This window comes from Pan paniscus, chromosome 1 (assembly GCF_029289425.2).
Source record: "Pan paniscus chromosome 1, NHGRI_mPanPan1-v2.0_pri, whole genome shotgun sequence".
Lineage (NCBI taxonomy): Eukaryota > Metazoa > Chordata > Mammalia > Primates > Hominidae > Pan > Pan paniscus.
The window spans coordinates 89,708,518-89,736,510 of NC_073249.2; the positions used below are offsets into that span (position 1 = coordinate 89,708,518).

Consider the following 27,993-nt stretch of genomic DNA (forward strand, 5'->3'; position numbering starts at 1 on the left):
AACCTGACTTCTTCCCCTCTTGCTTTCTCCACAGACATCATCTGCTCCCAGACCATTTCCCTCCCATCCCTGACACTTGCTATCTCTTTGTTGCTTTCCCTACAAGCCAAGTTCTGCCACAGCACATATTTCAATATCACGATTTAGGAGGGAGGCAAGTATAAAGTGTAGAAATCTGAATTATGGAAGAGATTTCTTTTTTTTCATAAAGAAATGCCACTTTATTATTTTCAAGTACATAGGTAGTACCTCAAACTAATGTCTTACAAAAGGTCACCAATAAAGATCCTGTAGATGTTTCTTTAACAAATACATAAAGATTGATGATAATTAGCCCATGCACTCGCTGCTTCTAAAAGGATATTTCTAAAGTGCCTGAAAAGTATTGTTTTTGGTAGACTAAACATGCCACCTCTAGCAGTATTGTTTATGCTCTTAATTTACTAAACAAATGCCATTTTTATTGATTGTGCAAAGATAAACTTTTGTCCACAGTTAGTAATCTCCAATTAATCGGATCCAAATTAATATGGTCTCCCACTTAGATTCCCAGGCCCAAGGCAATGACTCCCTTACTTCCTTGCTTCTGATAAAGCTAAATTCCAGTGCAATGAAATGACAGCCTTTGGGAGGTGGTTTATGGGTCTGACCCAATGCTTTTGTGCTTCCTTCCTGTCTGCCTTAGGTCTTCCATTTTCCTCAGATGTCTTTCTCACTTGCATGACCTATCTAGGTCTCTCTCTACAGGACATTCCCAGTGCCTTCTAAGCCAGGCTTAGAGAATGGGCAAGGCTGCCTGCAGAGCAAAAGTGTTAGATAGGGAGTAAGGGAAAGAAAGCTATCTCCTGTAGGAACCTGAAACCAACTCTCCAGCCCAGGGTAAGTGGGCACAATGATTGTCGGTTTGAAGGGCATTTGCCTGGAGGGAACAGCCCTGCCACCTAAGACGTCAAAAGCAAATCTTTTTTTTTTTTTTGAGATGGAGTCTCACCCTTTCACCCAGGCTGGAGTGTAATGGCACGATCTCAGCTCACTGCAACCTCTTCCTCACAGGTTCAAGCAATTCTCCTGCCTCAGCCTCCTGAGTAGCTGAGATTACAGGCGTGTGCCACCATGACTGGCTAATTTTTTGTATTTTTAGTAGAGACAGGGTTTCACCATGTTGGCCAGGCTCGCCTTGAACTCCTGACCTCATGATCCACCTGCCTCGGCCTCCCAAAGTGCTGGGATTACAGGCATGAGCCACCGCACCCAGAAAAAGCAAATCTCTTAGTATTTTTCCTCTTGTCCAAAGGTTCTGACCATGTTCATGACCTAAGCTTGTCCCTGGAAGCATACATGTCCCTGGGAGACAGGAAGGTTCTGGGAACTTCTCCACCCTGATTCTAGCCAATGGCCAGCGAACTCCTTTTCCAGGGTTGGCTTGGCAGTGCCGGGGAATGATGCAGGTTCATCGGGATGGGCATGAAAAGAAAGGGAATGGAAGAGGCTGGGAAAGAACTTGTGGCCATCCCTCTCAGAACAGCATGGAGCTCTGAGGACTTAGTATTACAGAAGGTGAAGTGTTATTAAGTACATGAGTGACATCCGGACCTTGTGGACTAAGAGGACCCCTAACCAAGGGTCAGCGGGGAACTCTGTGGCACACAAGTGTGGCATTTCTGGAAGCTCTTGATTGCCTTCTGGTCCTGCCTCTGCTGCTACCCTGATGAGATCTGAGTTTGTTCTGCTGGTGGGGTATTCTAAAAGGTGGGACATAGAGCTGGAGTCCACGACATCTATCTGGAGACTCATGTCAAATGTCCTGTCATTGGCACTACCTCACTTCCTTTGTTGTTTCCTTCCTCCAGCCAGCCCTACCTCCATCTCCCACCTGTCTGCCCAGCTCTCCCTGAAGGTCCCTTACCAGCCTCGACTGGGAGACAAGTCAGCCTTTTCCAGTCTCAGGCTCTTGCACTCACCAGAAGAACCTTTTGTGATTGCAAGGTCTGAAGGGGAAGCCAGGGATAGAGTCCTGCAGGAAGCTAACGGGGGTGGAAGTGGGAAATGGAGTGAGGCTGGGGTGATCTGAGAGGGCTTCCTTCTGGTTTAGATGGGTTCCTGCTTTTGGATGCTGATCTATTACAGTAGGAAGTGGGGTTGAAGGGATGGGAGTGGGCAGGGTGGGGTAACCCTTAATTCCTCAGAAAAAATAGACAACATAGTGGAGTGGGATGGAAAAGGATCTGGTGGGGGGGACTCTAACACATAGTGTCTAATCTGATTGTTCACAGTTAGGTCTATGGGGTCATCACCCCAATTTATATACCCCGCAACTTAGCCTGCTGAGTTGCCTCATTATCTCTCCCCAAATGTTGCCACCCAATGCCACCCGTTATTTCCATCCCTCTCCATCACCATCCCCACAACACCTCCAGAGCTCCCCATCTTTCCATGCCTGGTTCTTCTTCCAATGGGGTCAGTAGTATGTCTCCTTCTCCACCCAGCCTGTTAGAGAGATTGGGAGTGGAGATTGCAGCATGAGCTTAAAAGGAGGCAAGAGATCAATTTCCTAGGGGCTTGGGTCGCGGAAGCCAGGTGGAAGGAGAAGCCTGGTGAAGGGCACTGGGGGAAGTGGCTTAGGAAGGTGAAAGGAGGCCGGGTGCAGTGGCTCACGCCTGTAATCCCAGCACACTGGGAGGCCGAGGCAGGCGGAGATCAAGACTCCTGGCTAACCCAGTGAAACCCTGTCTGTACTAAAAATACAAAAAATTAGTTGGGCATGGTGGCATGAGCCTGCAATCCCAGCTACTCTGGAGGCTGAGGCAAGAGAATTGCTTGAACCCAGGAGGCGGAGGTTGCAGTGAGCCGAGATCGTACCACTGCACTGCACTCCTGGTTGGGCGACAGAGCGAGACTCCGTCTCAAAAAAAAAAAAAAAAAAAGGAAGGTGAAAGGGAGGAGAAGGAGGTCCAGTGAGCTGGGGCCATAGGTTAAAGGAAGGGAGGGTGAACCTGCCTTTAGGGGAGACTTGTATTTAGCACATTGGAGGCTGGGGCAGAATAGGTCGAGGGTGAAAATGCAAACGCCCACAGGGCCTCTTCAGGTAACGAATGAGAGTCTAAGGGAGCAGCTGTCCATTCTTGCTGTGCAGAGATGTGGACATGGGATTAACAGCTCTTCTGATCTTCAGGAGAAGTCGAATTCAGATTTTACGTGAAAGACCCTAAATTTTCTATATCGGACCAATTAATCCCCCCTCCTCCCCGCACACACACAAAATATGGCACAGGTCAAACCAAATAGTATTCCTGGACAGTATTTGGTTTGTAAGCCATCATATTTTAACCTCTACTAAGTGATTAAAAAACGCTTGTAGGAAAACCAGTAACTTGTCGGTTGATGAGTGGGATCACCGAGGCCTGGGTTCTAGTACCAGTCCTGCTATTCTTTGCTTTACGACCCGGAACAGATTCACCTCTGAGCCTCCTCTATCTGTAAAATATGGACATGGGACTAGATGACCTGGAAAGGCCCTTCTAATTCTGATGTTCTGTGGTTTCAGGTGGAAGGTGGAGGGCCTCGGAGACCAACTGTGAGTTAGGCGGGGTTTAGAATCTGATGGGAAGAGGGCAGAGACAACAGGTTCGAAAGAGTCAGGGCTCCTGGGACCTGGGACCCCAGGATCTGAGGGTGTTGAGGAACAGGAGCAGGAACCAGTAGTGGGAGTGGAGTCTGCGTGTGGTCCTGGAGGGAGGAGCTGGTGGTGGGGCTCGCACTTTGCTGGGGGGAATGTGGAGGGGCTTACCACCAGGATACCGCCGCAGGATGAGCTTTCGGACCTCATCATAGATGAAGATGAGGAGGCTGTAGGGGAAGGCGCAGAACCACCAGGTGACTCTGAAAGCAATGGAGGAGAGTGTCAGGAGCATCAGAGGTTGGCTTGGTGGCTGTCACATAAAGGAGCATTCAAACTGATCAGAACTTGGATCCTGGAGGGGGCTGAAGGCCCCCCGTATGACTACTCAGGCCGCCCGAAAGGGACACTCACTTGAGCGGGTACATGCGGAGGGCTACACCCATGCCTGGGCAGTAAGAGAGAAAGGCAGCCAACGCCGTCTCCTCCAGGAGCCCAAAAATCAGGATCTTGTTCCTGAAAGGCAAAGAAAGGAGGGTGGCAGGTGAAGGGGGATCAAGGAGGCAGAGATCCTGGGATACCCCTGGGGTGCAAGGGAAAGAGGAGAGAGAATTCTAAATGACATAGTCGCATGTCTTCTTCCAACAGCCTCTTCTCATGCTTTATGTAACCAAAGGAAGATGTTATTTGTTTTTCTGCTTACTGAGTTTACGTCTGAATGTTGTCTATTGCACGTATATTCATTCATTAAATAATTGTTTCTAGGTGTTGGGTGACGTGTTCTGTACTGGAGACACGGTGGTCAACATGGGGCCTGTCTCATGATCTTGTTATTGCTCCAGGCACAGGGCCTGTGAAAGTGTCGTCTCCCCAGCAAGATGCTTGAAAGCTCCTTCAGTGCAGGGCCCATGTATGTCTTCTACCGTCTCAGCATCTCCCACAGTTCCTGGTGGTGGTTTCATTATAGATATTTAATTCAGAGAATGTAAAGGGGATCACTGCATAATAAGTGGTTAATATATGTTCACTTTATCAGAATTGAAAAGCAGGATAGAATAAGGAGGTTCTCAGGGCAGTTTCTGCAGTCAGACAGGTGGTGTCTATTCCCAGTTCTGCCATTGACTAGCTTTGGGTTGCAGGCAATGTTGAATTTCTCTGAGCCTCACGTTCCTTCTCTATCAAATGGAGATTTTACCTTTTTATCATAGGGTTGCTGGGAAAATTAAGGGAGATAACACGTGAAAAGCTCTGAAATGTTCTGTCACTGAAATGTTCAGTGACAGACATGGAAAATGTTCAGTCACATTATTACTCCACTTTTTTTTTTTTGAGACAGAGTCTCACTCTGTTGCCCAGGCTGGACGATCACAGCTCACTGTAACCTCCACCTCTTGGGCTCAAGTGACCCTCTTGCCTCAGCCTCTCCAGTAGCTGGAATTACAGGTGTGTGCCATCACGCCCTGCTAATTTTTATATTTTTTGTAGAGATAGAGTTTCACCATGTGCCCAGGCTAGTACCAAACTCTTGGACTCAATTGATTCTTCTGTCTCAGCCTCCCAAAGTGCTGGGATTACAGGTGTGAACCACTGTCCCCGGCTACTCCATCTTTTGTATTCTTACACAAGGTACCTCTTTTTGGTTCAAGCCAGTGATTTCCAAATTTTCACTCACTAAGGACCTCCTTATTTTCTTCTGTAAAGGCCACATTTAATTGTTTGTCTCTCAAGCTACATTTGTGAATAAGTATTGAATACATTTCCCCATTTAAAATTAATTAGAACTATCCATGGCTTCCAAACAGAACTGTGAATCAGCATCCGATCACCACTTCATGATATGCACTCTTGGCTTTTGCCTAAGAATGACACATTAGTAAGCCTGGTTGCCTTCTCATAGGTGAGTGCTTTATTTTCATAAAGCTTTTCAAAATAAGGCAAATAGCATCTCTGAGGATCCCCAGTGGCCCAGGGACCTAAGGTGAGGCCTGTGGTGGTATTAGTACTCTTCCTCTGTACCCAGCCTGATTTTCATTTGCCATTTTTCCCATTTGCCTCTAAGATGGGCTGGATGCAGCCACTATGGCCATGTTCCCACCTTCGTGTGTCATCCCTGCAGTGCATAGCAAGTCCCAGGCCCCAGAACTATACCCAATTTCTTAGACTCTCTGCTCCTTGTTCTCTTCAAATTGCATTTTTTTTTCCATTAGTATTTTTAGCTTACTGGAATCTCCTTCCTTCATGTTACCTTTATTTATCTAACAGGCTTTTCACTTTATTCTCCCTTGGATCTTAAGTGTTATTAACTTCACTTTGGCATCTTCTCCCCACCCTCCCCAGCCCCAAACTAAGAAACTGTAACAAGCTCATGTGAGGAATTGTGGCCATTGTTTATGGTAGGAGAAAATAAAAGGAACCAGCATGAAACCTTCAGCGCTCAACCACCACCCATACTAGAATCACAGTCATTACTGAGTTCCAAACAGTGCCAGATGGTGTGAGCACAGAAATGTTGGGCAGTAGCCAGGGCTGGGTTTTAGAGACAGATCTGGTGAACCCTTACCATCTTGGTGACCTTGGGCACATCATTTAACCTGTTTGGGGCCTCTTATCCATGAAATGTAAACAGTAATACCCACCTCATAGAGCTATCGTGGGGCTAAACAATGTGTTAGGCACTTAGCACAGTGCCTGGCACGCTGGAACTCACACTGCAAGAAGCGCTGAACCTGACCCTCGGCAGCATGTGGCCTCCAGAACCACAGTGCAAGTGCTATAAACTAGACTGCCTGTGGAAGGCCAGGGGAGGGGTGGGCACAGAAGACACTGGATTTAGGGCTGGGCAAAGGATAGGAGCAGGTGGCACTCAAGTAGGAGATGGGGGAAAGAAGGGAGGGAGAGAAGAAGAGAAGAAAGGTGGAGAGAGACAATAACAAAATGCAAAATTAGGAGCCTGAAGCATGGCTTCTCTCTTCTATATGAAACCTATCTATGGATATACAGATGGAAGATTAAAATCCGATGCCCTCCTTACAGCTCTGGTCCAGGGCTGAGTTGGAAGCTTGGCCTGTGTGGGTTGGTGAGTGTGCCCAGAGCCTGGGTGGGTAGGTGCCATGGGGGTGGGCACTCACTTCATGCCCTGCTGGAAGACTGAGTTGCGGCGGGTCTTGCAGATGATGAGGTCAGCCCACTGCACCACCACGATGCTGGCAAAGAATGCCGTGTGGCACGTGAACTCCACCACCTTCCGCTGCTCATAGGTCTGGAGGGAGGGTGGGCAGAGACAGATGAGAGTGTCGGAGGAAAGGGTAGGACCAGAAGGTAGCATGGTTTCTCCTGATCCACCCCTAGCCCCAGTCCCAGTTGGCCACCACTGGCCACTCCTGCCAGGCATTCAGCTTCCCGTACCTTCACACATGTGCGCTGTGTTTACACAGCACCACTCACCCACTCCTGTCCATAGCTGTCCTCCAGATCATTCATGGTCCGGTCATCCCAGTCGAGGCGGATTCCCAGTAGCCGTGATGGCAGGAAACCGTTCTCTGCCAGGATCACAAAGTAGGTGAAGAAGCCACCCAGTGCCTGGATCATCCCTGTGGGTAGAGGGCCAAAGGCAGGGGCAGGGTCAGAGCAGGAAGCAGAAGGGGCACAGCCCCTCAGGGCCAGAGATGGAGGTCCCTGACCCTTGGGTAGCTGGCCTCTGTCCTGGAATTTTGCTTGGGGCTCATTCCTCTGAAAGCTGGGAAAAGAACCCTGTTGGGGTTCCCTCCCGAGGCCCAGGGCTTGGCGCACCGATCTGTCCATAGGCCATGCTGATGAGCCTCTCATTCACCAGCTTGTCTGTCTGGGAGTTTCGTGGCTGCCGCTTCATGATATCACTCTCAGCTGCCTCATAGGCCAAGGAGATGGCAGGGACCTGTGTGGGGTAGGAAATGGGGCAGGGAGGGCATTTGAAGGGATGTAGGAGATGACAGAAGCAATTGATCTTCGACAGTGACGATCGTTGACACGGTTAAAAAAGCGTGTATTCAGACCCCATTGTCTTCCAGGCCTGTGCATGTCTCCTGTAACCCCCACAGCTGGGGCCACTGCCCCAGTGCACCTCTCCTCCCTGCCACTGTGCCATCACGATTGCCTTGCCTGTCCCCTCCTCCACCTCCTGCGCTCACCATATCTGTGCCCAGGTCAATGCAAAGGATGGTCACAGTGCCCAGAGGTAGGGGGATGTTGGCAATGATGAACAGCAGGAAGGGGGTGATCTCGGGGATGTTGCTGGTCAGGGTGTAGGCGATGGATTTCTTCAAGTTGTCAAAGATCAGGCGGCCTGTGGGGAGATTCTGAGGGCATCAGGGAGGTCAGAGGGACTCTTCCCCACCCCCAGCCCCTGAAGCATGGCTGCCTGTCTTCCCAAGAGAGGAAGATTTTGTGTTCAAGGGAAGCTAAAGTGGGCTGGGCTGCCTAGAGTTGTGGAATGATTCTTCAACTGGGGTAAAGGGACAGGGAACAGAGGTGCCGGCTTCAGTATCCTGCAAACCATCCCAACCCATGCAGCCTCCTCACCCTCCTCCACCCCCGTGACGATGGAGGCAAAGTTGTCATCCAGCAGGATCATGTCGGCTGCCTGCTTAGAGACGTCAGAGCCAGAGATGCCCATGGCAATGCCAATGTCAGCCTTCTTCAATGCAGGGGAGTCATTCACCCCGTCACCCGTCACGGCCACAATGGCTCCCTGGAGGGAAGACGGCCACACTTGAGGACGAAACCCCTTCCCAAGCCTGGCTCCTCGCCTCTCACTCCACGCTTGTCTTGGCCCTGTCCCTGCCTCCCCGGTCCCTGCCTGTCATCTGCCTCCCATGGCTGTGCTCACCTGCCTCTGACATCCCTCCACAATGATGAGCTTCTGCTGGGGAGACGTTCGAGCAAAGACGATCTCTGTGTGGTTCTTGAGGATCTCATCGAGCTGCTCCGATGTCATATCCTTCAGGTCAGAGCCGTGCACCACGCATGCCTTGGCTTCTCTGGAGGGTGGGTGGGGACAGAGACAGCTGACCCCTGGCACCTGTACCAGCCCCTCCTGCCCCCTGCCTCTCTTCACCACCGCAGCCTGCAGACTCCCTGCTGAGCCTGCTTCCCCTGTTGCTTCAGTTCTCCTCTCCTCAGTACTCACTTCCCCCATTTCTCTTTGAGGATGTGAGTCTAAATCCTCACCATGGGATCATCGCAGTTGTAAGTGCAGTTTGCTAGGCCCTGGGCTAGTTTCTTTACTCACATCCCACTCCTACAGCAATGGAGATGGCATCCTAATTTTGTGGTGAGAAAATGGAGGCTCAGGAAGGGAATGTGACATCTCCAAGGTTACATGGGTGTTCAGTGGCACAGCCTGGATACAAGCTCAGGGCTGAGGAACCAGTCACAATAGTGTCAGAGGTAAGGCCTATAAAGGTCCCAGAAATGCTATCCAAATACTCCCAGGGGACACCCAAGCCTTCTGTGCAAGAGGACGTGTTGATTAGGGCGCAGGGGCTTCCTGCAGAGGCCTCACCTGGGGTTGACTTGACTCATGGGAATGTTGAGCCGGGCTGCAATGTCCTCCACAGTCTCGTTACCCTCTGATATGATGCCCACGCCTTTGGCAATGGCCTTGGCTGTGATAGGGTGATCCCCGGTTACCATGATCACCTAGTGGGAAGGAGAGGAGACAAAAGGAAAGTAGTATTAAGGGTTTATCCCCCTCCTGTTCCTCTCCCAAAGTAAGAGAAAGCTAGATAGCGAGATGTCTGGGGCTGGCAGATCCCAACCGAAATAAGGGCATGTGTGTGTGTGTGTCTGTGGGCAGGGGAGTGGCTGGGGTGGGGTGTATGTGTGTGTGTGTGGGGTGTGTGTATGTGTGTGTAGGATGTGTGTGTGTGTGTGTGGGTGGGGATTGTGTGTGTTTGAGGGGGTGGGGATTGTGTGTGTGTGTGAGAGGGAATGTGTGTGTGTGGGGTGTGTGTGTGTGTGTATGTGGGGTGGGGATTTGTGTATGTGTGCGTGTGTGTGAGATGTGTGTGTGGGGGGTGGGGATTGTGTGTGTCTATGTGTGTGTGTGGGATGTGTGTGTATGTGAGGTGGGGATTTGTGTGTCTCTGTGTGAATTTGAGTGGGTGGGTGAGGAGGAAAGATAATGGCAAGTTGAGTTATGTTCAGAGGGTTAGAGAGAGATAGTTTGCTTAAGTGCAGGAAAGTATCCATAACAGAGTAACAAGTTCGTGAGGATCCCCTGGAAGAGAAGCCTCAAATCTTTAGGATTATTTAGGAGATATTTTAGGATTTTGGATTTCATGGGATTCAAGGCAGTCAGAGCTGGAAGGACCCTTTAACAACTCCTTTATTTTACACATGAGGAAACCAAGACTTAGAGAGGGGCTACAATTTGCTGAAATGCACAGGGACCTGGATATAGGACACGAGGTTCTTAGTGTCAAATATTGATCACTGCAGCAATGTAATGGACAGAACAGGAATAAGATGGAGACAACACCCCTGCCTCCACCACCTTGAGCATCTGCCTCTGACATCCTCCCTGGTGAGCACGGTGGTCCCTACCTTCACCATAATGTTCATTGCTATTGTTGCAGAGTGAATGGAGTTGGGATGGGGAGGGTGGCTGGCATCTGATGGGCTAAGAGGCTATGAGGTGAGCAGAGTTGGGTTAGGATAGCATTTGCATGTGTGGGCTTGCAGGGCAAGTCCTATGGATACTGAAAAGGAAGCCTCCATGGTCCCCACTGCCTTATCTTCCACTCCCACCACTTCACTGAAACTGCCACCCAAAGGCCACAGGGGCCTCTCAATTGAAAAATGAAAAGTGTCTTTGCCGTCCTCATCCTACTTGACCCCTCTGAGGCATTTGGCACCGTTGACCTCTTCTCCTTGAAACCCTGCCCTCCCCTGGCTTCCACATACTCCTCCATTCCTGTTTTCCTTCCACTCCTCTGCATGCTCTTTCCCAGCCTCTCAGGGTGGCAGCCTAGTAGGATGGAAGAAGCAGTGGCTTTGGAGTTGAATGAGGGGCTCAAGTTTAAACACCGAACTTCTCCAGCTACAGCACCTTAGGCAAGTGAAGCACTGAGGTCTCAGCACAATGCAGAGATGATTCCTGCCTTTCTAGGTGGTCATGAAGATTAAATAGCATTGGGTCCTACCACCCTCTCCCCTCCTCACTGGTTCCTCTTGTGCCTAAATGTTGTTTTGGCACAGGATTTCATTCTCCTCCCTTCACTTGACCTGTCTGCTCTTTCTGGGCAATATAATAAAACATACTATAAGCCTTTAGTTTGCACCCTTGTGCTAATGAGATTCAAATCTCCAGTCCCGACCATCTTTCATGAGCTCTAAACCATACTCCAATGTTCACTGGAACATCTGTCTTTCCTGGGGTATCTTACAGACTCTTTAAGCTTAAGGTCAACATTGAACTCCTTTTCTCTACTCCTGCCACCCCACCAAGCCTGCTACTACTGCTCCCTACCTTAGATGTTGTCCTCTCTATTCATCCTGTCCCCTTCTATCCTGTATCTTCCTCACCTTCCATATCCAGTTTGGTCACCAATTTCTCAAAACATTTCTCAGACATGGCTATTCCTCTCCATTCCCTTTGTTTCTGCCCTCGTTCAGGTCATCATTCCTTGCCTGAACTATGGCAATGGCCTCTTAACCTGTCTCTCCCTGACTCCAGTTCTTCCCCAAATCCAGTCCCTCTTCAAACCAGGTAGTCTCCTAAAAGCTCAACCTTCCCCGTGACACTGGTGGCTCTCTGTGGCCTGCAGGATAAAGCCCAAGTCTGGCATTTAAGCCAAGTCCTTCCAACTGGCTCTGACCCAATGTTCCAGTCTCAACCCCCAGTACTCCTTGCCACCTCTCCCCTGCCAACCCCTACACACGCCCCGTACAGTCTAGCCACGCCAGGGTACGCACTGTTCCCTGATCTTGACATGCCTTCCTCTCCCTCACTGCTTTGCAGAATACTCTTTGACCTCCAAAGCCCAGCTCAAATATCATTCCTTTTGTCAAACATCGTCCAGTTCTCTGAGGCAGAATTAATACTTCCCTGAGCTGACTTCCCATAGAGTTCCTCTGCCCAGGCCTCCGTGATGGTTCTGATCACAGAGAGAGGCACCTGGCCAAGCAGCAGGAGCTCAGGCTTTCCGGTCAAGCAGATCATGCTTCATAGTCCCAGTCCATCGCTTACTGGTGGTTTTATTTTGGGGAAAAGACTTACCCACTTGCAGTTTCCATTTGTTTTACTTTTTTTTTTTTTTTTTGAGATGGAGTCTTGCTCTTGTCGCCTAGGCTGGAGTGCAGTGGCCTAATCTCGGCTCACTGCAACCTCTGCCTCCCGGGTTCAAGTGATTCTCCTGCCTCAGCCTCCCAAGGAGCTGGGATTACAGGCACCTGCCACCACACGTGGCTAATTTTTGTATTTTTTTTTTCAGTAGAGAAGGGGTTTCACCATGTTGGCCAGGCTGGTCTTGGACTCCTTACCTCAGGTGATCCACCAGCCTTGGACCCCCCAAAGTGCTGGGATTACAGGCATGAGCCACTGTGCCCAGCCTTGTTTTACTTTTAACAGGGATAATGATGCCTGCCTCAGAGACAGAGTGGTTATGGGGTTCAGAAACCACATATACCCACAGAACCAAGTCTCCTGGTATGATAGTTAAGAAATAGCAGACTGCCTTGGTTCAAGTACCTGCTCTATGACTTACACTAGCTGTGTGGCCTTGGCATGTTACTTTGTGCCTCAGTTTCCATCTTTGTAAAAAAGGAAAAATACTAGTGCTTATTCACAGAGTTGTTGTGTAGATTAAATGAAATCATACAGGTTTAGTGCTTAGAATAGTGCCTGATTTATATGTGTCCTCCCTAGCACAGCTCATTGTCCCATCTGGATGTGTCATGTGACACAAATTGTTTACTATGTATCAGGCACTGTGCAAGGTGCTAGAGTTTGCACCTTGCACAGTGTCTGAAACATAGTAAACAATAAATATTTGTTGAATGAAGAACAAACATAGCACAGACGAGGGAGTGGTCAGTGAGAAGCAATTGTAGTTGAACAAGAGAACCATGAGTGGGAGGCATTCTGTGGGGTTATGGGCTGAGCCACTGGGAGCATACAAGAGCCTGCTAATCCCATCCTAAGTTGACAGAGAGGGTGGGCAGTAGTTGGGAAGGGTAGGACAACTAGGTCTTCAAGATAGGAGTGCCAGATTATGCTTCAAATCAGAAGGGAAGGGTACACATGCAGATGGGACAAAGAGCTGTACCAGGGAGGGAGAGGAGGGGCATGGGACACTGGCCTCTCTGAGCAAAAGGGATAAGGGTGAGTGCCCCAAGGCAGGGGTGGGCCTTTCCTTGCAGATGGACAGCTTCTTCTCTGAGTCAGTGGGAAGGAGGCCACCGTGGCCTGGGCCTTTCCAGGGCAGCAGCCACTGCAGCTCCTTGAACTCTGGCATGGGGGAGGCTAGAATGGAGGGGAGGATGGGAGGCCAGTACCTTGATGCCTGCGCTTCGGCACTTGCCCACAGCATCTGGCACAGCAGCCCGGGGAGGGTCAATCATAGACATGAGCCCCACAAAGCAAAGCTTCTCCGTGGGAAAGTTCAGCTCATCCGTGTCGAATTTGAAGCCCCGAGGAAACTTTCCAGATGGCAGATTCAGTTGACAGAATCCTAAAGGGGGGCAGAAGGGATCAGTGAGATCCGCAGAGTGGCTTCCTGGACGCCCCCACAGTCCCCCACCCCAGGGATGCCGCAGAGGCTTGGGAATCCTCTTCTGAGCCTCCTGTTTCTGGCCTCTCACCCAGCACACGCTCCCCAAGTCCCCCCAGCTCCATGTAGGCATTTTGAAAGGCATCTTGCATCTCCTTGTCGAGCGGGATCTCCTTGCCCTGCACCAGGATGGTGGAGCACCGGTCCAGAATGCGCTCTGGGGCCCCCTTCATCACCAGCACGTGGCTCTGGGGGCTGTCTTCTCGCTCGTGGATAGACAGCTGGAGAGACAACAGGTAGTTACAGAGAGGGCCATACTTGTCTTGGTAGCGCGGCATAGAGCAGCAGCTGGTAAGGAAACCACCTTAGAAAAGTAGCCCCTACCCATCAAAGATTGTCAACAAAGAGAACCTCCTTGTGCAGGGGGGTGTTTAGACCTCACAGTTCCAACACTTGTAACCTGAGAGCCACCTCCATAGGACAGTCTTTCATTCAACAAATATTTATTGAGGTCAGGTTAAGACAGGCACTGTGCTAGGGGCTGAACGGCTCCCTCCTCAGCATCCCCACCACCACCTGGCCTCAGGGGGCTTTACCTCTATGGATAATAAGGAATGCTGAGATTGCATTCTTGGCATTTAACAGGTGCCTAAAGGCTAATGGGCACCATAAAGGAATTACAGAATTATGGTCTCACTGACTGGGGTAGAAGAGTTGGAAGGCTAGGCCAGAGGATGCAGAGCTATGGGAAGAAGAGTTGAGAGAGTGACAGATTGTAGTAAGGGATGGAGTAAGCTTTGGGAGCTGGGGTTGGTTGCAGTCAGACATGCAGTCATATGAGCTGTCCTGGGGGGCTTAGCAGGGGGAGGGAACATGACCCTCAGACACCCCCACTCCTGCTAGTGATGATTCCCCTTGGCTTTGTCCACCCTCACCCATTTATATCCCTCTCTCTTCCTCTGTCCTGGCAACCCAAGCAGACCTGGTACTTGTTGGTCGAGTTGAAAGGAATCTCTGCCACCTTGGGGTTTCTGTCTCTCATCTTCCTCACTGAGCCACAGGAGAGCTCGATGCACTTGAGCAGAGCTGACTCGGAGGCATCACCAGCTGTGTCCCGCTGCCAGAAGAGACAAGAATTCAGTGTCAGCATGGGAGGGAAGGGAGTGGAGGATCAGGTGAAGGGGGCACTGAAACCCCCAAGGCAGCCACATCATATGAGAAGGAAAGCTGGGGCCAGCAAGAGGCCTTTGGAGACACCCCCAAAACATACCTGGTGTGTGTCCTGACCCCCTACCTTAGACACGGAGATGTTCTCCTGTCCTGCCTTGAAGACGGCGCGGTTGCAGAGACCAGCAATTCGAGACAGGGCCGTCCACGTAGGGGATCGTTTGTCAAAAGTGGCCCCTGGGAGGAAATGAGGGAGAACCAGGAGCGTAGCTCCCTTTAGAGCCTTTATCTCAACCACCCACCCCACCACGCCACTGTCCTCAGCCTCCTCTAATCCTATCCACCCCCTCTGGAGCACCCAATCACCAGACTGATCTTCGGTGGTGTCAGCCTCATGGATTTGGTTGTCGAACCACATGTGGGCGACGGTCATGCGGTTCTGGGTGAGGGTGCCCGTCTTGTCCGAGCAGATGGTGGACGTGGAGCCCAGCGTCTCCACCGCCTCCAGGTTCTTCACCAGGCAGTTCTTCCGTGCCATGCGCTTGGCTGTCAGGGTCAGGCACACCTGGTAGAGAAAGAGGAGAATAAAAAAGGTTAAGGCTGAAGCTGGAGATGGCCATAACCTTACCCTAGACCATGGCTCCATTCCTCCTGCCCTGATTCTACTCCACTAACTTGAATGGGTGGGACTTAGCTGTAAATAATGAATGTTCAATTTTAGATGTGTTGAGATCATGAGTATCTGTTAAGATGAAATGCCCATTAGAGGGTTTAAGACATTTGACTAGAGCTCCAGAGAGAGCCAGAGCAGAGCTGAGCATAGGGATGTCCGAGTCATCAACACAGAAGGGACACTGCAAACTGGGAGGAGATTGGCTCTTGCTCAGGGTGTAGGAAGAACAGACAGCTGAGGCCTGAGAATCAGTGTAGGGGGAGCAGGAAGGGACAGAGGAGAGGCGAACCAGGATAGTGACACATCACAGCAATCGACAAAAGAGAGAATGGTAGGAGGGTGGACAGCAGTATCTGTTTCAGCAGCAGAGTTAGGGAGGAGAGCTGAGAAAAGGTCACTGGATTTGCTAGTTAGTGACTGGTGACCTTTGAGACAGCCTCTACAGGAGACTTGGCCGGAATGAGACCCAGACTGCTGGCAGATCGTGAGAAAAGGCAGCCGTGACAAGCTCCAAAAGAGAAACTGAGTGCCTAAGAATAGCCCCACCTGAGATTTCTCAACTCATACCCTAAGCCATGTATTAAGTGATCTCTGAGTATCGCATCCAATAAGTGACTCTAGGGGGAAAAAGTAGTGAGAAGCTACAAGCAACTGTGCCTCTATCACTTTGAGGAAAGAGTAGTGAGACCCTCCCCTGGTGGCACCTCAGCCTGACCCACTCACAGTGACAGTGGCCAGAAGCCCCTCAGGCACGTTGGCCACTATGATGCCGATGAGGAAGATGACTGCCTCCAGCCAGCTGTAGCCCAGGATGAGGGAGAGCACGAAGAAGGAGACCCCCAGGAATACAGCGACCCCTGTGATCAGCTGGATGAAGTGTTCAATCTCCATTGCTATGGGTGTCCGCCCAACCTCCAGGCCTGAGGCGAGAGTAGCTATGCGGCCCATCACCGTCCGGTCTCCTGTGGCAATCACAATGCCCCTGGCAGTGCCTGCAACATGGTGGGACATCAGGTTGGGTGCCTTGTGGCTCCCAGGGACTGCAGTCCCATCCTATTTCCTGAGCAAGGAAAACCATCACAGGATAGGTGAGCCAAAGCTGCAGATCTGGAGGCCACATTCAGTAGATTGTCCCCACTTGGCCTTCCTTTCCCTGGATAGATCGCCAATCCTTGAATCAATACAACAGCAAATTATTTTCTCTTGTACTCGAGCCTGGGGAGAAGCTTGCAAATAATCTCAAAGTTCAAATAGACGAGATTCAATAAATAAAAATTGCCGTGGCATTTTGGTAAAATCATTCCCATACTTGATACCATCCAAAAGTATATTATGAACACAAAGTAAAGCACTCATTATGGATTTTCCATTCAGTCTTAAGATTTTCTTTCTCAACATTAGGCATGAATCTCTATAGAGGAAGCCAGGCAATTGCTAACCCTTGTGTGACATTACAGGGGTCTTCCGGGAAGGAAGGGTGGTGTATTGAAAAAAGCATGCACATTGGAGCCAGCCAAATTTGGGTTTGAATCCTTATTTGAATTCCTATCTCGGTGCTGTTTTAATATTTAGATGAGATCGTGCTTTAATATACTTAGGCCAGTGCCTGGAACATAGCGGGTGCTCAACAAATATCTCATTTATTTCCTTTCCTCTTTTCAAAGCCAATTGCAGAGTAAGCAATAGGAATGTATTACTAGGCATTTCTGAATAAATCAATTGTGGGAAATGTAAATTTCAAAATCTCAGTACATTAAAAATTTAGGAAATTTGGCCAGGCTCGGTGGCTCATGCCTGTAATCCCAGCACTTTGGGAGGCTGAGGCAGGAGGATCACTTGAGCCCAGGAGTTTGAGGCCAGCCTGGGTAACATAGTGAGACCCCATCCCTAATATACATATATATATATTAGCTGGGTGTGGTATCACACGCCTGTAGTCCCAAATACTCTGGAGGCTGAGGTGGGAGATCGCTTGAGCCTGGGAGGTCAAGGCTGCAGTGAGCTGTGATTGCACCACTGCACTCCAGTCTGGGTGACAAAGCAAGATCTTGTCTCAAAAGCAAAACAAAAAACAAACTTAGGAAATGTAATGTGTGGTGATTTTTATTTGTACAGTTGGCCCTCCATATTCACAGATTCCATGTCCATAGATTCGACCAACCTCAGATCGAAAATATTTGGAGCTAAATAAAATTAACAATACAACAATAAAAATAATACAAATTTAAAAACAAAACAGTATAAAAATTACATTGCACTCGGTATTATAAGTAATCTAGAGGTGATTTAAAGTATATGGGAGGATGTGCACAGATTATATGCAAATATGATGCGATTTCATATCAGGGCCTTGAGGATCCTTAGATTTTGGTAACGAAGGGGGTCCTGGAACCAATCCCTCATGGATTCCAAGCAGTGGAATTTCAACTTGTCGAAGAAGGGAAAAAAACCCCAGAGAAACATAATACACTGAGGAGAAATGAGTAATGGACAGGGGAAGTGTGGATTGGGATATGAGGCCTCCTTTGCCCTATTTTCAGAGGCCACTGGTCTAGTGAGGCCTCTTTCTGTCTCTTCCCTCCTACTCCTTCTCTGATGCAGCCCTGACTCTGCTCACTGGCTTGACCACAGAGGGCACAGGTTTCAGTTGTGCTTGGACCCCTGCCATTAAGTGATGGCAGCTCTGGGAGTTCTTACTGACCTTTGTTTATCTCTAGAACCCAGAACAGGGATGGGGCAAACTGGGTAGTCTGTGCATGGTGAAACATGTCTTTTGGTGTAACAAAGGTTAGAAGCAGCCTGAAGTAGGCCCCAAGTGTTCACCTGGCCAGAATGCCTTCTTGGCCCTCCCAGACCCTGGGGCCCTGGACAAAGCAAAGGTTATCAAAGGGGGCAGCTAGGCCCGGAACCACAAGGAATAGAAGCATCAATCAAATCCAAAGACTCCTAAGAATCCAGGTTGGTTCTGAGCGTATGTGCATCTGTGTGTGCGCATACGTAAGGGGTTTTTAACCCAATACCTGAAAGCTTTGAAATCCACTCAGTCTTGGGGTGGACAGAACAGAGATCTCCCTGGGGAAGGGAGATACATTTCCCATGGAGTCAGGCTGCCCCCAGTCAATACCCTGCTCTCTGGAGGGTGTTTCCATAATATTCAGGGCCCCCTCAATCGCCCCACCAATGGCAGAGCTTTTGCCAGGTAAGTACTACCAGAGCTCTTCATCCTGACTGTGGATTCAGGATTCAGACTCTTTCCTACAGGGGGCAGCCTGGCTTCTCACCTTCAACACAGTTGGTGGAGAAGAAACAGATATTGCGGGTCTCCAGGGGGTTCTCATGGGTGAACTCGGGGGAGCGGGTCTGGGGCTCCGACTCTCCTGTTAAGGATGAGTTATCCACCTGAGGAGGAAGGAGTGCATAGTCATCAGACTGGCAGAGCCACTTGTATGCACACAGCTGTCTCCTGAACCACCTCCAACCACACTCAATCTTCATGACACAAGGAACAAAGTCACACTTGCCCTCATCACATATTTATGGCATTACTCATCTATTGCCCCTGCCCTGGTTTGGAATTCTGACTCCTCCTGACTTCTTATGTGACCTCGGGTTACTTGCTTAACCAACAGAGCCTCCATGTACTCAACTGTAAAATGGTGAATGTAAACAGAATCTCTGCCTTGCACAACCACAGGGGGAGACACTAATACTGTAGTTTATGAAAATGCACCTCCTGGGGTCATTCAGGATGCAACGTGTGTGGCCACATGCAGCAGCCCTGCATGATTACACCACTCTTTCAGCATTACATCAGATAGCACATCAAACATATATAAAGCAGCTGACACATAATTGGTATTCAATACACGATTGCTAAAAAGTGGACAACAAAGAAATACCTGGGGCATAGAGCATTCGTAACACACAGATGCAAGGAGGCACTGCACAAGCACCCCACACTGAGAGAAGGTTTAGCAGGGGCATAGGCATGGTGTTGACATTTTGACCTGGGTCTCTCCACCTTTAAACCTCACTGGGCCCCTCTCAGCTCTGCACACAGCCTTCTCCTTAGACTCAACTGCTTGCTCCGGTATGACCTCCTCACCTTACAGCCATGAGAAGAGATGATCCGGAGGTCAGCAGGGACTCGGTCTCCACCCTTCACCTCCACCAGGTCTCCCACCACCACTTCCTCTGCATTGATCTGCATCTTCTCTCCCTCCCGGATCACAAGGGCTTGCTGTGGGGAGCCACAGGCAGCTCATGAAATGCTTGTCTCTGCCCCTGCCTTCTTCTCCTGCTGGTCTCCCACACCGTCAAGCAGAAGGAGAAGCCCCAGAAACAATTAGGTGCTGGCATGGAAAGCTGGAGGATCTTTTCTGTCCATCTCCATCTTAGAGCCTGGGAGCTGACAGAAGATGAGCTGGACTCTTGCCAAAACCTTACAGCCTAGCCCAGAGCCCAGCCCTGCCATCTTACCTGAGGTACCATGTTCTTGAAGGAATCCATGATCTTGGAGCTCTTGGCCTCCTGGTAGTAGGAGAAGCAGCCAGTGACAATGACCACAGCTGCCAGCACCACGCCCAGATATAGCTGGTAAGGAGAAAGAGTTTCAGGGACCTGACCCTCCCCCCAACCCTAAAGGGGCAGCTGCCACTTGGGATGAGCAGGCAGTGCCATCCAAGATGACAGCCCAGACCTTTGTCTGTGACTGAGAGTGATGATGGTAGGGGAAAGCCCTTCTCACTAACCTCCCCCTTGATCTGCCAACCTCAAGCCTGTTAAGACTAGAAATGGGAGGGAAAGTCTTAGGAAGTTCCCAGGGTTAGGACTTTGCTAGGGGATGAAGACCCAGGCACGCAGACAGGCTCACTTAAGCGGGGAGGAACAGGGAGAGATTGTTTCATTAATTAATGAGTATGTGAATGTGTATGCACTGTTGGGGGGGAGTACTTTACAGATATGTATAGAAGCCTCACCCCTTTCCAGCCTAAGATGCAGGGGCATCTGTAGGACTGTTCTGTGAGGGCCTTGTTCCCTGCCCACCCCCCACTGCGTTGGGGGTTCAGGGTTGGAGGACAGTCACGGGCTGTTCCCGGGTCAGGCGTGTGGGCTCACATTGTCGTTGGATGGTTCATCCTCCATGGCAGCCTGGATGCCGTAGGCCAGGAAGCAGAGGATAGCCCCAATCCACAGCAGGATGGAGAACCCCCCGAAAAGCTGACGGCAGAACTTGACCCACTCAGGGGTTGTGGGAGGTGGTGTGAGGGCATTGGGCCCATCTCGAGCCAGAACGTCCTGAGCCCGCTGGTTGGTGAGGCCCTGAGGGAGCAAGGAGAGGCGTAGGGGCACGCATCCGGAGCCAACCCAGCCCGTCACCATGCCCATCCCTTCAGCTCCCGGGCATGGGAAGAATGCCCAGAAGGAAAGTCCCACCTGGTTGGAAGGGGTGGGGGACCATCAGGAGAGACCACATGGAGGAGGTGGCATTTGTGATGCAACTTGGAGGGTTTGAGGGCTGAGAAGGGTTTGACTGGGCTTGACCCCTAATTATACTGGATTGAGACAACACCTATGGTTAGGGCCATAACATCTTCCCTGGAGGCAGTCTGGATAAGCTCCCTGGAAAGACACCTCAACTGTTTTTCCTCCATCTCTCTTCCTTCAGATTATTTTATCAAGGATTCTAGGAGAGTCCTAGATTTTTTTTTTTAAGAGATGGATTCTTGCTATGTTGCCCAGGCTGGAGCGCAGTGGTACAATTATAGCTCACTGCATCCTTGAACCCTGGGCTAAAGCAATCCTTCCACCTCAGCCTCCCAAGTAGCTGAGACTACAGGTGGGCACCTCCACACCCTGCTCAAGTCCTACATTATTGACCATCAGTGTCACACAACTTTGGCAATCACCTGTCACTTTCCACAGAAAGCCTTGCCTGGCCCTATTCCCTCAGCCCCAGGCTGGTTCAGATGCTTCTTTCTGGTTCCCCATGGTGTTCTATACTTGATTCTAGAGCTGCACTCACCATATTGCATTGGAATCCTAGGATTGCATTTTTTCTGCTACTAGACTTTGAGCTCCTTTAAAGCAGGGACCATTTCTTTTTTTTTTCATTCATTCATTCATTTAATAAATGTATATCCAGTGCCAGGCACAATTGTCACTCTGCGGATGCAGAGATGGACAAGACCAACAAAGTCCCTGCCCTTGAGGAGCTTATGATCTGGAGAGGGGACACACAATAAACAAATACGTATTAGTGCCAGATAGAAAAGTGTTACTAAGGAAAATAAAGTAAGGTAAAGGAATAGGGGCATAGAATTTTAGAAAGAGCAGTCAGGGAAGGCCCATAAAGGAGATATACACCCACTAAATATTTGTCTGTTTGTTTGTTTGTTTCGAGATGGAGTCTCACTCTATCGCCCGGTCTGGAGTACAGTAGTATGATCTCGGCTCACTGAAACCTCCGCCTCCTGGGTTCAAGCCGTTCTCCTGCTTCAGCCTCTCGAGTAGGTGGGATTACAGGCGCCCATCACTGTGCCCAGCTAATTTTTGTATTTTTAGTGGAGATGGGGTTTTGCCATGTTGCCCAGGCTGGTCTCAAACCGCTGACCTTAAGTGATCTGCCTGCCTTGGCCTCCCAAAGTGGTAGAATTATAGGCATGAGCCACCACACCCAGCATTTTTTGATTAGTGATTTTTAAACAAATTTTTAATTGAAGGGCTTAGCTATTGACTGTACCGGTTACTGTTCATGTGACCTTGGGAAGTTACTCTCCCTCTCTGAGTCTCCTTTGTTTAATAAACAGGTCTGCAATACCTATCTCAAAGGGTTGTTGTAAAGATTAGAGAAATGTATGTAACGCATCTATCACAATGTCACATATGTAGCAGGGGCCCAGCAAATCACTGTAACCACAGGAATGGGCTGTCAGCCCATGTGCATCAGCTATCAGCTCTGTGGAAGGCTGTGTGCAACTGAAGTTGCTTGGGGTATAGGGAAGGGCCCTGCCTGGAGGCCCTCTGGGGCCTGGGTCATAGGGAGTCCTGGCTTCTAGGGTATACAGGGAGAGAGCTTTGGGCTAGGATGCAGGGGATCCAAATTCTAGCTCTGGCTGTGCCACCAACTAGCTGCATGTCCTTGGGCCAGTCCTTGTTTCTGGGCCTCAGTTTCCTCATCTGTAAAGAAGGCTGGATTACAGTTTTAAGGCTCCTGCCACCTTGATGCTGCATGGTTTTCTTGCCTCTTTTGTTCCTGCCCTAGAAGCCCCTCCACTTACCTTGGACAGGTCCACTTGGTATTTGCGGCCCAGCTCATCCAAGGACAGCTTGTGGTCATCCTGGGGAAGGGAGGGTGAGTTACTTTGGGGAGGAGGTATCTAAGATGCATATGAGGGTACTGCAGGGCACAGGGGTGAGTTGAGCAGCATGGGGGACACGGAGTTTCTCTGAGGGCAATGGGCTGCAGGGACAGCTCTCCCAGCATGGGGCCCCTCCTCCATGGCCCAGCAGTTCCCTCACCATTGCCACCTCCTTCTTCAGCTCATCCAGTTCCTTCTCCTTCTGTTTCTTCTTGCCGCCCCCATTCTCTGCCGTGGTGGCGGCAGGTGAGTACTCACGGCCAGCCTGAGGGAGGAAGGGAGAGCCGGAGAGTCAGGGAAGAGAGGGGCTGGAGCCTCCATTCCCACCACTCAGCCAGGGAGCCCAGGCAGTGGGTGTGTGTGTTCAAAAGCAGCGGCTGCCTTGGGGGAGATGGGGGGATGGAGGGTGAGGGACCCTAGGCCCTCAGTTTGTAGACTTTTGGCAGAACCAGGGGCTCCCATGTGAGTTTCAGAGAAGGGTGAGGGGCTCAGGAGTGAAAAGCACCACTTGAGTGGTTTAATGCTTGGGCTTCTGCTAAGATTTTGTTTGTTGAAAGGACCCTGCTGCTAAATACAAAACAAAACAAAAATTTTGAAAACCTGTATCCTACACTATTTGGGAAAATTCTGGAAGGGAGTGGACAGGGTTTTGTGGGGGGTTGTTTAGGGAGTAGAATCACTCTGTAGGAATGTCTTAGCCCAACACCATGGCAATTTTACTTAGAGAGGAGTAGAAATACTCAGGAACTTGGGGGAGTAAGAGTCTTTGGGGAGCCAGGTGGTTAGGCAGGAACGTGTCCAGAGGAGAGCCAGGTCTGGTGGTGGAATGGTAGGGATGGAAAGAGCAGGCCTGATGGACTGAGAGGAGGCAGTAGCTGGAGAGTCAGGGCATGTCCAGGAAGTGGAGACATGGGGTGTGCTGGGAGCCCTCTCCATCCTGCTGGGCAGGCCTGCCCGTTACTAGATGGGAGGCAACTCACAGGACTGGACCCCCAAAGCACAATTGGGTAACATGGGAACTGAGCCCCATTTGTCCCAAAACATAAGAAATTGTATCTGAGAGTAAATCTAAAACTACATGTTATATAGTTTTAAGTCTAGACATTCCTGGGTCATCTGGTGAATCAGATGGACTTTTTTTGTTTTTCTTGAGACAGGGTCTCACTCTGTCACCCAGGATGGTATGTAGTGTGCAATTTCAGCTCACTGCACCCTCCGCTTCTAGGGCTCAAGCAATCCTCCCACCTCAGCCTCTCAAGTAGCTGGGGCCACAAGCATGCACCACCACGCTCAGCTAATTTAAAACAATTTTCTTTCTTTCTTTCTTTCTTTTTTAGATATAAGGTCTCACTATATTGCCTGGGCTCGAGTGATCCTCCCACCTCGGCCTCCCAGAATGCTGGGATTATAGGTGTGAGCCACTGTGCCTGAGCAGAAGGACTTTTTAATTGTAGCCTTATGAGGCTCCTGATTTCCCTTCCACTCCAGGGCCTGTGGGCTCACCACTACCAGCCTTCCAGGGTCTCACAGGGAACTTCTTGGGGAGAGGATGGGAAATCTTTCCTTCTAAGAGGAGGCCCTCTTGGGGTGATAGAATAGGATAGAGGCTGAGGAAGGCCTGGGTAGCCATGAAAAGTTCCCAAAAAGGTACCTTCTTACTTCCTCTTCTGCCCCAGTCTTCTCTCCTCCCACTTCCCTCAGGAAATAGAGTCCTTGTCATAGAGGGGCTGCTCAGTTTCCACCTGGTGCCTGTTTCTCCACTGGATTCTGCAAAGTCTGCACTAGGCTTTCAGGAATTAGCTTTCCCACACTATGATGTAACTTTTGTTTCCCATAAAGAGTGGATACCTGGGTAGGATCCACAGCCAAGGTGTTTGCCTTTTTTTTTTTTTTTTTTGCAGGATAATGCCGTTTTGGGGGTTTTGTTTGCATTTTAAAAAATATACTTTTTTTGGAGCAATTTTCTGGTTCACAGCAAAATTGAGTGGGAAGTAGAGAAAGTTCTCATATATCTCCTGCCCCCACACATGCACAGCCTCACCCACTATCAACACCCTGCATCAGAGTGGTACATTTGCTGCAATCATGAACCTGCATTGATACATCTTTATCGTCCAAAGCCCATAGTTTAAGTTTGAGTTCACTCTTGGTGTACATTCTATGGGTTTGGGCAAATGTATACTGACGTGTATCCGCCATTGTGGTATCATATGGAATAGCTTCACTGCCCTAAGACTTTTGTGCTCCAGGGTAATGCCTTTTTTACTTATCAGAGTCAGGAGAAATCCCAGAAGTATGGCAGCTGCCTTGTTCATAAGAGGTCGCCAATTCAGCATCTTGAGAGGTAGAAGTCTGACCAGTACAATCAGAAGCAAGGTAGGGGTGGGGGATGCAAGGAGAAGTCAACACTGTTGTTCCCAAGATACCAATGATTTAAAAAGATATGAGCTTTTGGAGGCTGTGTTGCTCAGAAGTGCTCTTCTCAGAAAAGGTGACCAGTAAAATCGTGGGTTTGTCTCCACCTGAAGCATCTATGAATCTGGTATAATTTTGGCCTCCTAAAGGCAGATCTTCTTGGGGAGACCGAGCAGCCCAATGGAAGGGGTGGGGAAAGGCTTGTGAGTGGTTCTCCCTCTGCCTTTCTCAGGTGACCTAAGAGGATTCATTTAATTGAGTGGATTGAAATGCTTTAGATTCACTAACTGTCTGTGGTGGGACAGAGCTGAGAAAAGGATGAAATGCAATCAAGGGAACAGAGGCAAGAGATCAGGCTGGCTGAGCTTCAGTGTGACCCTCAGGAACTTCAGGGACAGAAGGGGGCCCGAGCATACACAGAGGAGCAGGGCTGGGTCTGTGGGCAGAAGAGCAGGGTGCAGAGGAATTTCTGTATATTCAGATGTGAAATAAATTTCATAAAAATTGGAATAAAATGCATGCTTTTTAAAAACTTGCTGGTCCATGCACTTTGGCATGCTGGATTGTGGCTGAGCTAAGCAGCTCCATGCAGTGCCTCCTTTTCCCAAGCTCCCGCCCTGCTCTCCAGCAGGCTTAGAGCTTGAGACACACTGCCCCTTCCCCCTCCTCCTGTCCTGGCAAAAATTTCAGGCTCTGCAGCCAGGAGCCTGCAGAGATTTGGGGCCAGCAGCTGCCCAGGCAAGAAAGAAAGAGAGGAAGCAAGGACCCCCCCAACCTCCCTCCGCTCCTCCCTCCCCCAACCACAAGTCCCCCTCTCTGGGTCTTGAATGCTGAAGGAGAACAGAGAGTCCTTTTTGAGAAAGCCAGAGGCTGGGACAGAGTGGGGGCAGCTGGGAATCCGCCAACGCTCCCCCCATCTCAGCCTCTCCGTGGCAGCTGGAGCAGGCTGGGCTCCCTCCCACCAGTGTCGTCCCTTCCCCCAGCTCCCACGCTGCCCTTCACAGCCACTGGGTAATGGGGGGACAGTGAAGCCTGCCTCTGCAGTGCAGATGCAGGGGAGAAGGGATTGGAGGAAAAATCATCCCTAGAACAGGTTGTGGGTGTCAGATGCCTTCCCTCTTCAGGGGTCGTTGGTAGGTTGAACTCTAAGCTCCAGGCCCTAAATACCCCCACCTCACCCAGCCTCTTAGTTTAAACAGCCCAGATCTGCTCCTCATCTTGCTATTGCATCACCCACAGCAACTGAGGATGGTGATTAAGGGGAGCTTGGGGGTGCTAGGGGAAAAAGAATGACTGGAAAAGTCAAGGTCTCATCACTTCCCAAGCAAGACCTCCTGAGCTCGGTCTACCTTGCTCTAAGATGAAGCAGGGTAGGGGGCTACCTCCCCTCCTTCTCTCTTCACTTGGATGGGGGAAATGGAGGGCTTATCTGATCCTTTAACCCCTGCCTCTTCTCAGAGGTCCTGCATCTCAGCTAGGGATGTCCTTTCCATGGGGAGCCAGAGATGTCAAGATGCAGCTGAAGGTCCCAAGACAGTATATCTTTCTGCAGCTATGACCTCTTCCTCCGTGAAGCCCATACCTCACAGCTCCTAAGGGCAGGCTCACAGACTCTCAAGCACCCCCCACACAGTGACATTTATGCTTGTGCAGGCTTGAAGGCTTGTACATTTACAAATTTGCCTGCTGAGACACAAACACAGGTACTCATCCATGAGTAACTGCAGGACTCCCCGCCTATGGAGAACACGTGGTCAAGGACACACACTCACACACACACAGACACAGACACACAGATACATGCATGCACTCCAATTCTATTTATGGCTCCAACCCTAGATCAGGAACCCTGGTGTCCAGGCTCAGGATTTCCCAGCTGCTCAACTAGGTGCAATAACATGTCCTTGCCTGACTCCTCCTGGGCCCAGAAACACCCACGGCTCCCCCTAGGCACAGTCTTCCTCACACTCTCCCATTCCCCAGCATGCCCTTTCCCTCTGTGTCCTCTTTTGCCAGTATTCCACAAAAGGAAAGCAGCCAGGCACAGCATGTAAAAGGATTGGGCCACTCTTCTCCATATGGGAATTTCATTTCCAAGAATTCAAAGCCCTCTCCCTGCCCGCCCCATTGTGGTTGTTAATCTTCCTCTTGGTGTAGCCATTGCTGCAGAATGCCATGGACGGGTGGACTGGGGGGGTCACTGTCATCAGCCTCTGGGAAAGTCCTCAAAGCCCATGGCTTGGAACCCACGGACAATGCTGCTTGGGACATCCGGAGGGGTGCTGGGGTGGGGGCTGGGGCATCATTCTTCCTCCCCACACCCCGCCCAGCTGTCCTTGGCACTCAGGGCCCCTGGAGCTGGTGTCCGGAACTGCTTGGTGACTCTGGGAGCTGGATGCTCTACTGCCCCTCTCTAACCTCAAAATGGACCCCCAGCCTCTCAGGCTAGGACTCCCAGAGGAATGGATATTTTCAGGAGGTGGCAAAGACAGGAGGACTCGCAGTGCCAAACATCCTTTCAGCTGGGAGGCCGGGAGATGCCGTGAGAGGAGGGACTGCCGCAGGGAAGGGCTAGAGATGTGGGAGTGGGGTGGAGGGAGAGATGGAGGGGGCGTGTGTGGTGGGCTGTGGGTCTAACTGTGGGCAGGGGGCTGGGGCGGGCAGAGGAGAGGAGAGCACTAGGGTATGTGACCACCGTGGGATCTGTACACGCACTGGTAGTTTGGAGACTGTTAGTTTCAAGTTCCAAGTATCCCACTCAGCTCCTCTCTCCCGCTCCTTCCACATCCCATTCCCACTTCACCCTTCCTCGGCAGCCTCCCTCACCCTCTAGAGTGCGACCCCTGCTCTTTAGGGATACTCACCCCACGGCCCATCTTGGGGCAGAGTGGCTGAGGGACCTTAGCGGGAGAGGTCACCAGGAGGATCCCAAGCCCACACCAGCCCGTCTGGGACAGTCGGAGACCCTGGCAGACAGAGAAAGCCAAAGCAACAGGGTAGCTTTAAATAGGT

The 27,993-nt window shown here is 50.3% G+C and overlaps 1 protein-coding gene across 1 annotated transcript; it reads right to left on the reverse strand.

Moving 5' to 3' along the window:
- Nucleotides 1-192: 192 nt before the first annotated feature.
- On the reverse strand, nt 193-27,993 carry ATP1A2 (ATPase Na+/K+ transporting subunit alpha 2). Its single transcript, XM_003811890.5, has 23 exons — nt 27,846-27,993; nt 22,727-22,831; nt 22,486-22,545; nt 20,324-20,527; nt 19,685-19,798; nt 19,311-19,445; nt 18,487-18,604; nt 15,929-16,197; nt 14,899-15,097; nt 14,660-14,769; nt 14,348-14,482; nt 13,457-13,646; nt 13,151-13,326; nt 9,156-9,292; nt 8,481-8,631; nt 8,174-8,342; nt 7,783-7,937; nt 7,406-7,529; nt 7,061-7,206; nt 6,745-6,875; nt 4,031-4,132; nt 3,788-3,879; nt 193-2,487 (listed from the first exon to the last, which is right to left on the reverse strand). Exons 1-23 carry the CDS (start codon nt 27,855-27,857, stop codon nt 2,459-2,461), a joined length of 3,063 nt encoding a protein of 1,020 aa, XP_003811938.1. The 5' UTR covers nt 27,858-27,993; the 3' UTR covers nt 193-2,458.